Genomic DNA, 15,075 nt, shown 5'->3' with positions numbered 1-15,075 from the left:
GGGTAGCTGTCTTTTTTGCAATATTTAAAAATTTTGGGCTGGCCCCGTGGCCCGTGGCTTAGCGGTTGGTTAAGTGCGCGCCCTCCGCTGCTGGCGGCCCCGGGTCGGATCCCAGGCGCGCACCAATGCACTGCTTCTCTGGCCATGCTGGGGCCGAGTCCCACATACAGCAACTGGAAGGCTGTGCAACTATGACATACAACTATCTACTGGGGCTTTGGGGGGAAAAATAAATAAATAAATAAATAAATAAATAAATAAATAAATAAACAAATAAAAATTTTGTTGCTTTCTTTTCTCTAGGAACTATCCTACCCCCGACTCCCTGCCCGTCTCCCATCTAAGAGAAAACCAGCAAAATGATAAAGAAGCTAACCTGCAATCGTCAAACTTCAGACTTTCAAGATTATTCTAAACCACCAGAAAATTAATTTCATTTTCTATTTGGAGTTTATACCAAGAGAGTCTTCTAGATATCACTGATCCTTTTGAATACCTTTTTCTATATTGTAATACCAGAAATTGTTCAGCTTTTCACTCTGTGGACAGTTTTTAAAGCACTTTTTGGTTTTTATGAGGTGGTTTGTAACCTTTCAGCCTAGCCTCTCCCCATTTATTTCCAACCCAGATACTGACAGGGTCCACAGAATTCTTTGAGAAATCCTCAAAAGACTCTGTCAGCTGTGTTGGGGGCCAAAGCCAGCTTGATGAGGCCTCCCTGCTCCTCCTCTAGTTTGTACCCTTTGGATGACAGCAGGAACTTCATAAACCAGCCCTTGCTCAGAGCCAGTGATGTGACTTTACCATGTGAGGCAGGGCGGCTGCCCTGATCCACAGACCCCAGGAAAATGTCCCTGTCCCTTTGTTGAGGGTGGTTTTGGTGAGGCAGAGACCTCTACTAAGAATGTAGTCTTGTTTTTCCTTCCTCCTTCCTGTTCTTTCTTTCTGGAGCTTCTTTAGATCAAAGACCAAGAAGCTGCTTCAGATATATCTGATACTGTGAATGTTTGAACATATCGGTGGCCTTCACCTTCCTGCCCTCCCTCCCCGTTACCTCATCAGAAGCAGTGGCTCTGCAAAGTGCTCCCCCACCTCCCATCTCAGGAGACCAAAACTCGCGGGAAAATAGGCACTTTTGGCCAAAAGCTCTAATGGCACATTTTTAGTGGTGATTTGGACAAGGAAAGTTAACGAGGTTTTTAAAAAGGTTTTCTAGTCCTGGGAATGTGCTCTTCACACAGGGGAATGGTGGGGTTTACCTCAGTCAGATCCTGCTAAGAAGTTTTTCCAGGAGACCATCCCTGGGCCTTTCTTTAATCCTGGAACTATAGGGAATGTGACTCAGAGAGGAGGTTGTGTTCCTTGACTTTCTCCTCCTGACCAGCACCTGCCTAGAGACACCTTTCTGGAGCAAGGGAATTGGCTTTTAGGGGCCATCCTCCCCACAGAACCCCACACGACAACGGGTACAATACCAGCTCCGCTCATCCCCACTCCCCACCTGAGGTCCGTCAGGTTCTGTAGGCTTGATTTTTGTGGTGGGTTTTGGGTTTCATTTTTTTGTTTGTTTGGTTTTGAAGATGAGGACCGCTGTCCCGGATTCCACCATTTCTGGTCAAGATTTGGAGGCATTTTTATTCAGTAGGGCTTCTCTGTTCTTCCAGCTTGCTTCCCTCAAACAGATCTTCCTGGAAGTTCTAATTCTAGGACAGAAGTAGACTTCATGAGATAGACAGTGGGTCACAGTCAGCCAGCGCAGGGGCTCAAGGGCAGTGAGCAAGACAGATGTCGAAAGCCTCTGCTCTCCGGCTCCCAGCAGCGGGAGCCAGCGGACGTATCCAGAGTCTCTGCTGACTGAGTTTTGTTTAGACAAACCCAGTTGATTTGAACTGATGTCAAGTGTGTGCATTTTTCTGTTAGTACTTATGTGAGACTGTTACTAACCAACAGGCGGCTCTCTCTGGGGAGGATGGAGGAGCTCAGGCGGGATGCGTGACAGGCTTGGGGGAAAGGAGGTTGTCCTATCTCAGTAAACGACTTGCAGCCTGTGTGCAGAGGGGCTGAAATGATGGGGCTTTCTGGGTGGTGCCCAAGCCTAGGCTGTGTGGCCAGCAGTGGCGGTGAGGTTAGAGGTCAGGCTCTCATCAAACATGCATGTAACGTGAGCGCGCTTTCCAATGGCCAGCTGTCCTGCTGAAGAGCCACTGTGGCTCCCACAGCTGAAACCTGTGGAGTGAAGAGGGTGGGAAAGGAGGAGGGCATGGCACGTACAGTAGAAATCTGACCCACTGAAAACGGTGCCAGCCAGATCAGTGTGGCCGCTTCCAGGGCACAGGACCACAAATCAGGGGGCCTCAACTTCCCTCGGCTCTGTCACCACCTCACTGCACTTCTCTCTGCTTTCTTATCTATAACTTGGACCAGAAGGTCTCTAATGTCCTTCCCATGCTGAGAAGCCATGATTTGGACAAGCTGGCAAGAGGGGTGCCCTTGCAAGCCTCGTCCACCTTCTTCCTTCTCTGATAACAGGTCTTGAGGGGTTGGCAGTTGTTTGGATTTTTTTTTCTTCCTGCAGTTGTGTGTGCGTGTGTGAAGAAAACAGACTGTCCAGGTGGAAATGGTGAAGCGGGGGGAAGAGAGTTTCATTTCCAGGGTCAGAGACTTGGCAGCAGCTTTCCTAAAGTGACTCAGACACACCACAGTAACAACTCTTGCTGCAATTTTATTTTCATTTCACTTGAGAATTAAAGACTTCCTCCAAGCCACATGAGGTCTCTGCCACCCCCTCCCACCCACCCACCGAGCAGGGCCTGCGCTTATACGCTGAGGGCCCACAGGGCCTAGCTGCATCTTTGCCCCCCTCCCCCGCCCCCACCCTGTGTTCTGCAGGGCAGCTGAGGGGACAACAGTCACCCTGGGAAATGACACCAGAGCTATGGCCTGACCAATACCAAGGAATGCTCATGGGAAATACCTGCCCAGGATCTCAGCCCCAGGCTGGTGGTTTTTACAAATCTCTCTCAAATATATTATTTTGATGACAAAAATGAAGGAGCTTTGTAAATTTTTAAAAAATTATGAATCATATCAAGTAGTTGTTTACATCTCTTGACAAAATAGGAACTATGGCAGCAGAATCAAATTGGCAAAATCCTTAGATTAAGTAGGCAATAATCAGTCTGCTGTTCTGGCCTTGGTAGTAAGAGAAGTGGTTGTAGTGTTTAGTTATGCGTTGGTCTTGCTTCTTGTTTTGCATTTTTCAATAAACTTTAAAAAACAGACTGAATCTGTGAGGATAGACTTTTAAAGTTCTCTTTCTCTACCAGCAATTTGGGAAAAATTAAACAAGGGTGGGGGAGACCAAAAATCAAGCCATTTTCTAAAGTAAGCTACCCACATCAGCCAAAATGCAGCTTCAACGTTGTATAAAAGGATTTCTGAGAACTGGCAAATGCTTTTTGCCAACTGAAGGGAGATTCTGCAGCATAGGCCACAACGAAGGAGAGAAGGGGGCTTCTCAGACCTGACTGGGGGACCCCGACCATCAGTAGGAAGGCGTTAGGCAGTAGTGTAGCCCCGGTGGGATGAACCCTGCATGGCTGAAGGAGGAAAGGGGGTGAGGTGGTGGGAGCTAAAGGCTCAGTCCCATCCCAGATGGCAGTGGAGGGTCTCAACTCTACCCCACCGCCCATCTTCCCGGAGGCCCAAACCCCACCACCAGTGCCACCTTGGAGGGAGCCTGCCCCAGCCTGAAACATGCCAACCTACCTTCCAAGTCTTAGGATTCCTTGCCCACCGCTTTGGGTTTGCCAATACACCAAGTGCATCTCCCAATCACCCTGGCCTGGGCCTCCAGCCCCCTCAGGTACCTGTCCAGGGCTAAAGCCACTTTTGGAGGCTGAAGGAATTCCTGAGGCCGAGTCATGCAGGTCTCCAGACTCCACATTAAAAGACATTCTCTCCAGCTTATTGAACCCTTGTGCAGTTGGCAGTTCTCTGCCGACATGCAAGTCAGGATGCCTTAGCAGCTGCTGGGGCCAGAGCATCGGTCCTCAGTCTGGGATGTGACTGAAGCATCTACTAGACATTGGAACTCCTGGTCCTGTTACCATGGTCCATGCTGCAACCTCACGGCAGGCTGTCCCCTGCTCCTCAAACCCGGGCCCCCAAGTCCCCTCCTCCTCCCAACTTGGCATAACTCCCCAGACTGAGGCGGTCCAGCCGTGGCCAGCTTCTGTGGGCACAGTCCCGAGCTGCTGAGGCCCCAAGCAGCAGCTCCCCAAGGCCCAGATCCAGAGACTTGGAATGTTCGATGCAGGAACCAGAGGGCTGGACGGTGATAATCACATGGCCAGTCTGGGTCCGTGGACCCCAGGGTGGGGGCAGCCCCGGGCCCTTCAGCGGGTAACTGCTAAGCAGGGCAGGTAACCCCAAGCGAGGATTAGCAGGCTCTGAACGCAGGCTCCGCACTGACGGGACGGGTGAGGTACCCCGACGCGGGGACAGGTCCCAACTTTCTGGCTCTGCGCAGCCTATGGCTCGGGGAGTCCTGGGGCCGGGGCTGGGGAGGAGAGCGCAGTCCCAGCCGGGGCCGTCGGGGGGCCGGAGCGCCTGAGCCCGCAGCACCCCTTGGCGAAGCCGTCGCGTCTCCAAGTCGCGGTTCTCGTAGAGCAGCGTGTTGGCGCAGATGAACACGAACAGGCCGACGCCCATGACAACCGGCCCAAGGAGCCGCAGCCGCTCGTGAGGGCCGTGGGCCCGGCCGGCGCCGCGACCCTCGCGCCGAAGCTCGCTCAGCGGGGGCGCGCTGGCATTGGCAGCCCGGGGACCTGGGGCCCCGGCGCGATGCGGCCAGTAGCCGGCCACCGCGATGCCCATGCCCACCAGCACCACGAGCGCGCCCAGCGCCGCGAACGCCCCCGACGGCGAGCGCAGCCGCAGCCGCGCCCGCACCCGCAGAGGCTCGGGCGGGGAGCGCGGGCGCCGGCGGCGGCCCAGGCGGCGGCCCAGGCGAGAGACGCGGCCCTCGGGGCTCCTCCGCACCTCCCCGCAGTCTCCGGGGCTCCCGGCCGTCATCTCGCCGTCGTCTGAGCGCTCTGCGGAGAGAAGATGGGAGGCAGGGGCTGAACCGACGGGCCTAGGGTCGGAGAGCCAGGTTGGGGGCCCAAATCCCGGAGGGAAGATCGTGCTGCCTCGCCCAGGACGCTTGGAGATCCCTGGCGGCCACCCCCGGATTTTCCCGGGCGGCGAGGCGGGGAGCCGCCCCCGCTCGGGTTTTCCGCAGCGGAGCTCCGAGCCAGGGACGCGCGGCAGAAGCCCGAGTTGGCTGGGCCCCACGGGCGGAGCGGAGGGAGGGGGCGCGGGCTGCTCCCTGGCGCATCCTCGGCTGCGGGGCTCCGGCCGCCTGCGCCCTCTTCGCCAGCCCGCGGATCCCGAGCCTCGGGAGGTATGGGGGCGCCCGGCAACGGCGTCTCCAGGGTAAGTCCCGCCCGGGCTCGACCTCACCCCCGCACGTGGCTGCACCGTAGTAAAAACAGGAGGGGGTGCGCAGACCGCCCGAGTCCGCTGGGGTCGCTCGCGGGCCCCACCTCCCCCCTACTGCGCTTTACCTACCGCAGCGTAGGAAGGAGGGGGTGTCACAGCTTCCAGCCTCTTCCTGCCCGCCCCCTCCTTCCAGACCTCCTCAGTCAGCACTGAAGCTGCAGCAGGAGAGACTTGAGCTAGACTCCGGGAAGACCGCTCTGACCGTGACCAGAGACAGACTTTGCCCAGGATTTCTTTAAACTCGGCGCAGAAGAGGCTTCCCTCTCCCCCATCGGCAGGGCTGTGGTCAGGGCAGGAGGCAGGGGGCTGCCGGTGCTGGGCGCAGGGCCTCGCCGGGCGAACTCGCCTCCTGGCTCTCCCATCGGCCCGGGCAAGGCTGTTCCCAGGTTGCAGCGTTTCCAATTCGGGCTCCTTTGGATGAATCATCCCCCTTTCCCGCCGCCTGGCCTCCTTTCCGGCCTCCTCCGCCCGAGGCCTCAGTGGCCCGCGTCCCGGCCGGAGCAGCACCGCCCCTGCACCTCAGGCCGCCCCAGGGTGCGGGCCGCCCGGCTTAAGCTCCTCCCGGCTGCTGGTGCGGCCCGGCCTGCAGCCTGAGGACTACATCCCGACGCGGGCACGAGTAGCCGGGCTGCGCGTGGTGTGGCCCCCACGGAAGGGAGGGTGTGGGAGGAAACGGGGCCCCCGCCCGGGCGCCCAGGGCCGCCGGAGAGGAGGCTAGGACCTCGCTGTCCAGTGGTGCGTCCACACTCCCCAGTCTGCTTTCTAAACAGCTCCGGCGCTGGAACCCGTAGCCGAGACCCCAGGGAAGAGGCCGTACTACCTACTCACTCCCATCCGCACCCCGAAGCTTAAAGCAGGACACCCCATCCCTGCCTCGAACAGGAGCGCTGAAGGCCCAGGCCTAGATGGAGCCGCAGCGTCTACCGCATTCAAAGCCTGGTTTTTACAGACGGAAACTGCGGCCCAAAGAGGCGGAGGGGCCTGCCGGGGTCACACTGCCACCCAAGGACCCGACGCCGGGCCTCCGGAGCCCAGCCCAACGCTGGGCACTTCTCGGCACAGCCACCGGAGCGTCCTGGGAGGAAGTGAGGCTCGTTTCCCCCTGGTCTCTGCGTGTGGAGCCTTCACCCCAGCCCGAAACGGGAGAAGTGACCACCCACCCCAGGACAGAGCTGGCGCCCCAGCCCCACCTCCGGAAAGGTCACCCTTGAGCCCCTGCGCGTCCCTGCGGGGAGGGAGGCAGAGGCGTGCAGAGGGATGGGGACACGCTCCGAGACCCCTAGACCCTGGAGGGCGTGAGTCGACGCTGGGGACCCCAGGGAGGCAGAAACTTGGAGACACAGTCCGAAGGTCCCAGGTCGCGGGAAGTTGCTCGGGGCCGGGTCCCCTGCACTCCGGATTCCCGCCTCCGCCCGCGCCCACATTCCGAGTGTGTGGCCCCCCGGAAAGCGAGGATCGGGCTCCCGGCCCCCGGGGCCCTTCCTGAGGGAGGGGCCAAACAAAAAGTTGGGGAAAGTGGGGGGCGAACCCCGGGACCCTGGTTCTACTCACCTGGCGCCGCCGCGCGGGGGTGGGTCGCGGTCCGAGTCCTCTGGCCGCGGCTCGCGGCACTGCCGCGGTCTCCACGGAATCGCGGCCCCCGGCCCCGCCCCCGCCCGGGCCCCGCCCCGCGCCGCCCCGGCCCCGCCCTCCCGGAGCCCAGGGGACAGTCCGGCCCGCGCCCGGCCAGGCCCCGCCGCCGGAGGAAGGCAGCAGCTCCGATCAGAGGGTCGCAGGTAAGCGCCGTGTGCGCGCCTGGTGACTCGGAGGACCCGGGGGCCCCAGTCCCCGGCCTACGTCGTCCGCAAAGGCCTGGGAGGGCGCCCTCTTCCCCCGTGGGGAAACTGAGACCCGGAGCCCGAGAGCCCCTTGTCCAGCTCCACAGCTTGAGTGTGCAGACTGGATTCGAAGCCTGCACGCCCTCCCCCGCCTCTCAGAGCCGCTCAGTCCAGGCGCCCGGGAGAGGACTCGGGGGGGCGCCTGAGAACCCACTGATGCCCAGCACCGTCCGGGCAGCTTCTCGGAGGAGGCGGCCCGAGTTCCGGCTCCGCCAGACCCCCCAGCCCTTTCCCTCTGTGAGGCTCACTGCTTTCACCTGTAAAATGGGCATAATGGTATCCGCCTTGCAAGATGCGGAGAGGCGAAAATCCGGCTTTGGGGGCGAGGCACGCAACACAGGGCGCAACCCGGGTGACCCGGCGAGCGCTCAATGAACAGTAATCACGGGGGGAGGCAGGATAGGGACGAGCCCGGCTCTCGGAGCGGAGTGAATCAGATGCAGTGTCGGGGTCCTGCCCGGCTCCCTAACCTCCCCTACGGAGATGCGTCCAAGCTGGAGTGGGAGGCAGTGCTGGTCCCACATCAGGAGGAGGGTCCTGAGGGCCGCGGCGCCCCCCGGCGGCGGGCCTGGAGGGGCGGCCCAGCCTTCGTGCCCCGCCCGCCCCCAGAGGCAAGAATGTGGAGCGGAGCGAGGGGGCTCGGCTGGCGGCCCAGTTTCCATGATGCGCGGGGCGGGCTCAGAGGGGGAGGGGTGGTGCGGGCGGACTGCCAGGTTCCGCGCGGGGGCCCCTCGGGAGGAATTTCCGGCCTGGGATTGATTATAACCAGCCCCTCCCCCCAGCCGCGGAGACCCCCCGGCGCGCGGGGCGAGGGGGAGGGGGATGGGCCGTAACGAGACCCGGCTGTGCGCCCCGCAAGGGGAGGGGGAACTCGAGGAAGTCGCCGGCCTGGGCCACCCCGCCTCGCGTCGCGTGGCCGAGCCGGGTCCTGGAGCCACACAGCGCAGCCAGGCCTCGAACCCAGGCTCCGGCCCTGTGGCTCGGCCGGCCGTGGAGACTGGGGACGGCATCAGCGCTCCCGGCAGCCCCTCTCCCTGCCCCCGGGGACCAGGCATCCTCGAGAGCAACCGAGGCCATCCCGGGGCGGAGCCTCTTCCGGTGCACAGACCATGGGGATACGGGCCTGAGGAGGCCGTTGGGTGGGGCTGAGCGTCGGCCCCCGGGGCTTCTCCCCTGCGGGTCCGAGAGCGAGGTCGCCTTCCTGCCGCCCGCGTGGGACTCAAGGCTGGAAGAGAACTCCGCTCCGCATCCGGGCTGTTGCCTGTGCTCCACTGAGGCAGCGGCCTCCTCCCACCTCCTGCCTCCCCCATCTCCTTTGCTGGGACCCCCTCGTTGACCCTGCACTTCATCCTCTCCCCACACACTGACCCCACCGCATTCCCTCCTGCCGCTCGCTCAACGCCCCCCCTCCACCGGTCGCCCTCCCCGCCCACTGCGCCTCCTGGGGACACCAACTCCAGAGGCCAAAGCCCGCACAGCCTCCCCGTCCTTGTCCCTGCTCCTCCACCTCCCTGGCGTTCACCACTTGCTCCTCCTGCCCGCCCCTCCCGGCTTTCCTCCCTCCCTGGCCCCCCTGTCCTCCCCAGATGTTGGGGCTCCTCCTGCCTGGCCCCGCAAGCCCAGCCTCGCTTTCAGCAGCCAGACACCTCCCCGGGAAGTCTCCCTGGGCCGGGTGATCAGCCCTCATTCCTGCTCCTCCTCTGGATCCCCGCTTCTGTGAAGGGCCCCACTGCCCACCCTAAGGCCGGCTACACCAGAGGTCACCTTAGGCTCCTTCCATCCAATCCATCAAGTCCGGGGGAGCCTGCTCTTTGGATGTGGGATTATTGCCTTCTCCCTGCCCCAGGGCCGCTGTCCTGCTCCAGGCTGTTCTGCAGAGGGGCGCCGAGCATCTTTCTATACTGAACCTGAACAGATCACTGACTCCCTGCTTGAAACCCTCAGTGGCTCCCCAGTGTTGTCCAAATGGAGTTTAAAATCCCTTCTCATCTCCACAACCTGCCCCCGCCCCTCTCACACTCTCCCCTCTGGGTGGCTGAACTTGTTTCCCCAAATCCTCTGTGCTCTGGCCTCCAGGGCTGGCCCCTGCCTTACCTCCTGTCAGGAGCACCCACTCCCCTGATCGTCCCCTTGACACCCACTCGTCCTTCAGACCTTCTCTGGGCCTTCCCACCCCCAGACCAGGTCAGCCCCTCCATTACACACCCTCACCTGAGCCTCCCCTCGCCAGCACTGCACACAGGGGAACTGAAGTCAGTGTTGGGAACTGAGTCTATCTCCTGTCCGTGTCCCTCCGGAAGTGAACTCTGAGGGGAGGACTGGGTGTGTCTTGCCCACCCCTGAGCCCTAGCCCTTGGCTGGCCTGTGTCTCCCCTACCCCGGGGCCCGGCCCAGACAGCAGGAGACAAAGGACTCAGCTCTCTGAGTCTCAGTTTTCCCATCTGTAAAAAAGGGGGGAATAATACTGAAGAGTTCAGCATCTGGCACAATTGAATGCCTGCCAAACAGCCCTTCCCTCCTCTGACCATGGGGTGTCAGGCACCGAAGGCAGTGTTTGGGGGCTGTAGAAACCTTCCTTGGGGTCATTTGGGGTGGTGGGGGAGAGATGAGTCCCCTTTCCTAGATATAACCCCATTTAATTCTCTTGAGAGCTCTAAGAGGTCAATGTTATGCCCAATTTACAGATGAGGAAACTGTGGCTCAGAGAGGTCAAGAGAGCTGCTCACAGACACACAGCCAGACTGATTAGTGGCTTTCCCCTCCACAGAGGGACATCCCTGGGGCCGGCTTGGTTTGGCCCTGTGGACATGCAGATGTGTGGGCAGCCAGTGACCTCAATACTAGGACACTGATTGCTGCCTGAGTCTGCCCTGGCCTCCCTCTGTGTGACCTGGGCTCCTTCACTTCTGAACCAGGAGGGGCCCGGATGAGCTGTCCCCTGGGGACCAGGGTGGTCAGCATTTCTCCCTCAGGCTTCTCTGTGAAGGCTGGGAACCGGACACAGTGACCCTGAGGTCCCTGCCTACTTGAGGCTCCATGTCCCTCTCTAGAAGCCACTGTGGGGAGGGAGCAGCTGTCATCTCCTGCATGTCACAGCCCCACCCCAGGGCCACAAAACCACAGGGCTTTACCTTCTCTCATTTCCACTTGAGGAACAACCAGGCTGGCTGGGTCCGGGCTGCCCCAGGAGCACTTGGAGGGCACAGCCCTGTGCCAGCGCGGCTCCCGCCCAGCGAGACCACAATCTCACCTGCGAATCCGGGAGCCAGTTCAGAGGGGAGAGCACGGCTCTAAGCCTGGCTTTATTGTGCTGCTCAGTCATTCTCTGGGTGACCTTGAGTGCATCCCAGCGCTCCCTCACAGCTCCTGCCTCTGTAACGTGTCCTTCACAGGAAGGACGAATGGGCTATGGGATAAGAAGTGATTGGCAAGTAGAATCCAGAGCCCCAGTCCCAGTGCCCTATTTTATAGGGGCAGAAACCAATGCCCAGAGAGGGGCAGTGACTTGACCAGGGTGACCTAGCTCGTGAATTGCGGAGCTGGACTTCCAGCCCACAGTCACAGGGTCCCACCCAGGGTTCGGGCCCTCAGAGGATTCTGGGATGTGAACCCTAAATCCGTCTCCTCCCACCCCATGGAAGCTCTGAGCTGGGCAACTGGGCTTCTTACCGGGTGTCTCTGGGCCACTGGCAACAAAGCCCTTAGGGAGAATGAGCTCCCTGTCTCCATTGCTCTCCATAGCACAGAGAAGAGGAGGAGGCAGAGTCTGGGTGACACTGGGAAGGTCAAGGAGATGAGACCCTCCTGGGGGACAGTGCAAAGCCGGCTCCCGCCTGAGTCCCTAGGCAGAGGGATAGCTGTGGGAAGTCACGTCGAGCTCCCCCTGGCTACCAGACCCCTCATACCCGTTACCTTCTTAAGTGTGCAACCAACCCGAGAGTGAGGTGCCGCTGTCACCCATGTCACATATGCGAAACAGGTTCAGCGAGGTCCAGGCCTGCCGGTGGTCACACTGCTGGTCAACGGCAGAGCCAGGGGTAGAACCGGGTTTTAACCACGATGCTGCACTACCTCCCACTAGCCCTGTGACCGTGGTCAAGTCCGTTCACCTCTCTACGTCTCTGTTTCCTCCTCTACGAAATGGGGGCACTGGTAGCAACAACTTCAAAGGGCCATAAGGAGGATGGGACCCTGTGGTAAACACAGCGCACGGTGGCGCTAGGGTTTTTCTGGCTTTCAGCAGGTTCTTGCCCATAGGTTTCCTGACCTATCAACTGTGAAATTGAGGCTAGTGATTATGTCTCTTTAGCCCCCTCCTGTGGGCTGGGGACCAGAGAGGAGCCAGCCTTGGGCCCCATCCAGATGTTGAGGGGTTGGGATGACAGACCCACCCACCAAAAGCTGATGAAGCAGCAGCTGACTCTGTGTAGGGGGCAGGCAGCAGGGAGGACTTCGTGGAGGAGGGGGCATTCCCGCTGGGTCTCAGGGTCAGAAGAGTTTTCCAGACTGCAGAGGGGGAGGATATTCCAGGCAGCAGGAACAGCATGTGGACAGCCTGGAGGTGTGGATGTGGAGTCAGGTGCTGGAGGGTTAGGATGGAAGGGGTCAGCGCCCGATTGCAAAGCCCCTCAAACACCAGGCTCAGGATCTGGGGCTCAACCCCCTGGCACTGGTTTTAAAGCAGGGGAGTGGCCTGATCCATATGTACCTGGGGAAGGACTTTACAAACTGTTAGCGTGGCACCTGGAATTGCTTCTCTGAGAGCACATGAGAGCAGGTGCCTGATGTGGAGCTCCAAGCTGATCAGGAGCAGCTGTAGGGCTGGGGAAACTTACCACCTTCGGAGGGAGATGAGGCCCCTGGTGGCCACAGGAAAAAGGATCTCTAAGCAGCAGTCCACTACCTCCCACGTCCTCTGGTTCTGTCCCTGAAGCCCGCTGCTCTGGCCACCTCCCACCCTGACCCTTCCTAGTTCCCTTGCTTTATCCCTGCCCCCGTCCCCTGGGACCCTCCTCAACCCTTCTTTTTGGCTGCAGGAATGAAGGAAGATGGAGAAGGAAGTGATTTAGATAAGAGCTTTAGGAGTCAGAGACTGAGGCTTGAATTGTGGCCTGACCCCTTACTGGCTGTGTGACCCAGTGGAGATCATTCCGTCTTCCTGAGCCTTCCTTCTCGTTCTCTGTAAAACGGAGCTGTGATGTAAGACGCTGCTCCAGGGAGTGCTGGGAACATGAAGTGGAACAGTACATGCAAGGGCTCAGCAGAGACTCCTGGGTTCCCACCTGAAGCTGGTCCTACCCTTAAGGAGGCTGATCTGCACGGAGGAGGGACACATACAGGGAGCACCACACTGGGTTGTGCTGGGGGCCCGGGGCACCTGTATAGGAGGAGAGGAAGAGTGAAGGCTTCCTGGAAGAGAGGGCATTTGAGTGGAGGTTTGGAGAGAATATCAGGCAGATGTTGCTGCAAGTGCAGAGGCAGGAAGGCTGAAGGGAAGAAATTATGAGTCATTTGGAGGGAGGTCGGGGGAATGGCAGGGGATGGGGCAGGAGAGGATTTGGTACCAGGTCATGAAGAGCCTTGAATGCCCTGTTCAAGGGATTAATCCCAAGGGAGATACTCTGCCCTGTTCAGGCCCAGGTAATCTCAGCACAGTCATTTCACCTCTCTGAGCCTCGGTTTCTTCATCTGACTACATGCCAATTACCTATCTATCTCGCAGGGTTGTGAGGAGACCCTGCTTGTCAAGAGCTCACAGGACCTGCCTAGAAGGCTGCCAGTAGACTTAGCTGCCGTTACTGTTGTTGTTACTTATACTGCTGGTAACTTAGCTCTGATGGTCTACCTCCTTTCTGTGTCCTTTTTCAATTTCTTGAACATTCTGATTGGCTCAGCTTGATCAGGTGGCTATCCCTGGTCCAGTCAGCTGGGGACGAGAGGCAGAGGCTGGGTCAGGAGGTCCAAAGGGGAGGGTGGTAGGAAGGTCGATTCTCTCAGAAGCCCTGGAGAGGGTGGCAGGTTCCTACAAGTGACTGCCAGCTTTGGGGGCTGGGGGTAGAATGTTGGGAGTTGTGTGATCTCCTACCAAGAGCTCAGAGTAGGGCTGCTGGCCAGAAACGTGACCGCGGGCACATGTCTGCCACCTATGGCCTCAGCCGGGACAGGTGTGTCCAGCAAGCGACTGAAGCTGGAGGTTCCCTGTGAAGATCTGCGTCCCCATTCCTCTGGGAGTGCTCACAGCAGACAGGTCACAGCAGGGCCCACGGGGTAAGAAAACCTCAACTGAGAAAATTATATCTGCACGTTCTCCCCTCCCTGTAAATCAGGGAAATAGCACCCTGTGCAGAGAGGTGAGCCTTAGAGTCAGCAGGGCTGCAGCCAACCCACAGTGGCAACGTGTAACACCAACAAGAAATCTGTGTTTGCTGTGAGCCCCTGAGATTGGGGTGATGTGTTACTGCAGCATAGCCCAGTGAGAGCTGGCTAATACACCAGGCACGTAGTAAGCGCCTGTTAAATTGTAGCTAATCATATGGTGGTTGTATTTTCAGTGACAGAACAATGGATCTGGCTGATGTTGCCAGAGGAGAATTTAAGAACAGTGGCTGTAAGCAAGATAGAACTGTATTTATCCTTCAGTTTACAGATGGAGCATCAGCTGTCCAGAGTCAACAGGGAGGCCCCCAGAGTTAGGGACCCAGGCTCCTTCCATCGTGTTGCTCTGCCATCCCTAAGGTGTGGCACCTGCCTTGTCTTGGTGATTGAAGATGCTCACCGTTCCCCGTCCCTGAGTCTGCGGACCAGCTAAGGAGGATGGGTTTGGGGGAGGGGACTGCGCCCCCACCCCCCCAGCCCTTTTAAAGGCACAGCATCCGGGCACATCCAGAATGCTCCTTTCCCATTGGTCGGAACTAGGTCATGTAGCCACACTGAGCTCCAAGGGAAGCTGGGAAATGGATATTGAGAGACAGCACGGAGTCTTCGCCACAAATACTACGGGATGTGGCACTTCCGTTTGGTGACAAATCACACTGCTGATGAGGGAGTGGGCTCCACACCACTGGTAGAGGGGGTAGGGAGCAGGGCTGGCCCTCTTGGAGCCTGGGATTCCAGGTGAGGATCCTCCAAGACAGGCCCCTTGGGGCCAAGGGAGCCCGGGAGTTGGCAGCATGCCCCGCCAGCCGTCCTCCCACCCCTTGATTGTGCCAAGAGAAGCCAGGGGCCGGTGGGGACTCTCTGTCTGCCCATCTACTGATCAGTCACCGGTGCTCTCGGATCATATGGTCCAGTTTCTCCCACCCCCACACAGCCAACCGGGACTGGTCCCAGTTCTGACTATAACATGGGGTCAAATGCCAGTTTCCAGAGATCTTGAATGAAGTGCTTTGTAAACTGCAAAGAAAGTAAGGAGGCCCAGAGAGGGTGAATGACATGCCCGAAGTCACACAGCTTGATGATAGGTCGTCACCCCAATTTGCCCTTCCCCATCTCGGTAAGGCAGACTCCAGTTCTAGGGGGTAACCTCCGGCCTCTGAGCTGTGCCGGGGGCTTGGTACCCAGGCCTGGGGCAGGAGGCGGCGAGAAGTACGCCCGAGACGCACGATGGAGCGGGGGAGCCGGTGGACCGGCTCCTCAGCGAGGCCCGGACGCCGCA

At 59.3% G+C, this 15,075-nt stretch overlaps 2 protein-coding genes across 18 annotated transcripts in view; one reads left to right on the top strand and one right to left on the bottom strand.

Moving 5' to 3' along the window:
• EPB41 (erythrocyte membrane protein band 4.1) overlaps nt 1-3,281 on the top strand; it is a 184,314-nt gene extending 181,033 nt beyond the window's left edge. For all 16 annotated transcript variants that reach the window (XM_087446422.1, XM_087446415.1, XM_087446420.1 and 13 more), the window contains one exon: nt 304-3,281. The gene's annotated coding sequence lies outside the window, so the exon portion shown is untranslated. The remainder of the gene's footprint in view (nt 1-303) is intronic.
• TMEM200B (transmembrane protein 200B) lies at nt 3,272-7,140 on the bottom strand. 2 transcript variants are annotated; one of them, XM_087446432.1, is made up of 2 exons: nt 7,096-7,140; nt 3,272-5,096 (listed from the first exon to the last, which is right to left on the bottom strand). In XM_087446432.1, exon 2 carries the CDS (start codon nt 5,074-5,076, stop codon nt 4,153-4,155), a length of 924 nt encoding a protein of 307 aa, XP_087302558.1. In that variant the 5' UTR covers nt 5,077-5,096; nt 7,096-7,140; the 3' UTR covers nt 3,272-4,152. The 2 variants fall into 2 exon arrangements, with proteins under 2 accessions (XP_087302558.1, XP_087302559.1); XM_087446433.1 differs by lacking the exon at nt 7,096-7,140 and adding an exon at nt 5,614-5,696.
• Nucleotides 7,141-15,075: the final 7,935 nt, after the last annotated feature.

This window comes from Ceratotherium simum, chromosome 22, assembly GCF_057802395.1.
Source record: "Ceratotherium simum simum isolate JZ-2026a chromosome 22, ASM5780239v1, whole genome shotgun sequence".
NCBI classification, from domain to species: Eukaryota; Metazoa; Chordata; class Mammalia; order Perissodactyla; family Rhinocerotidae; genus Ceratotherium; species Ceratotherium simum.
Note: the sequence above shows the minus strand (reverse complement) of the source record. Positions and strands in the feature narration are given on the sequence as shown.

Excerpts from the sequence above, each read along its gene's own strand:
- TMEM200B (XM_087446432.1), bottom strand. The coding sequence starts at position 5,076 with ATGACGGCCGGGAGCCCCGGAGACTGCGGGGAGGTGCGGAGGAGCCCC.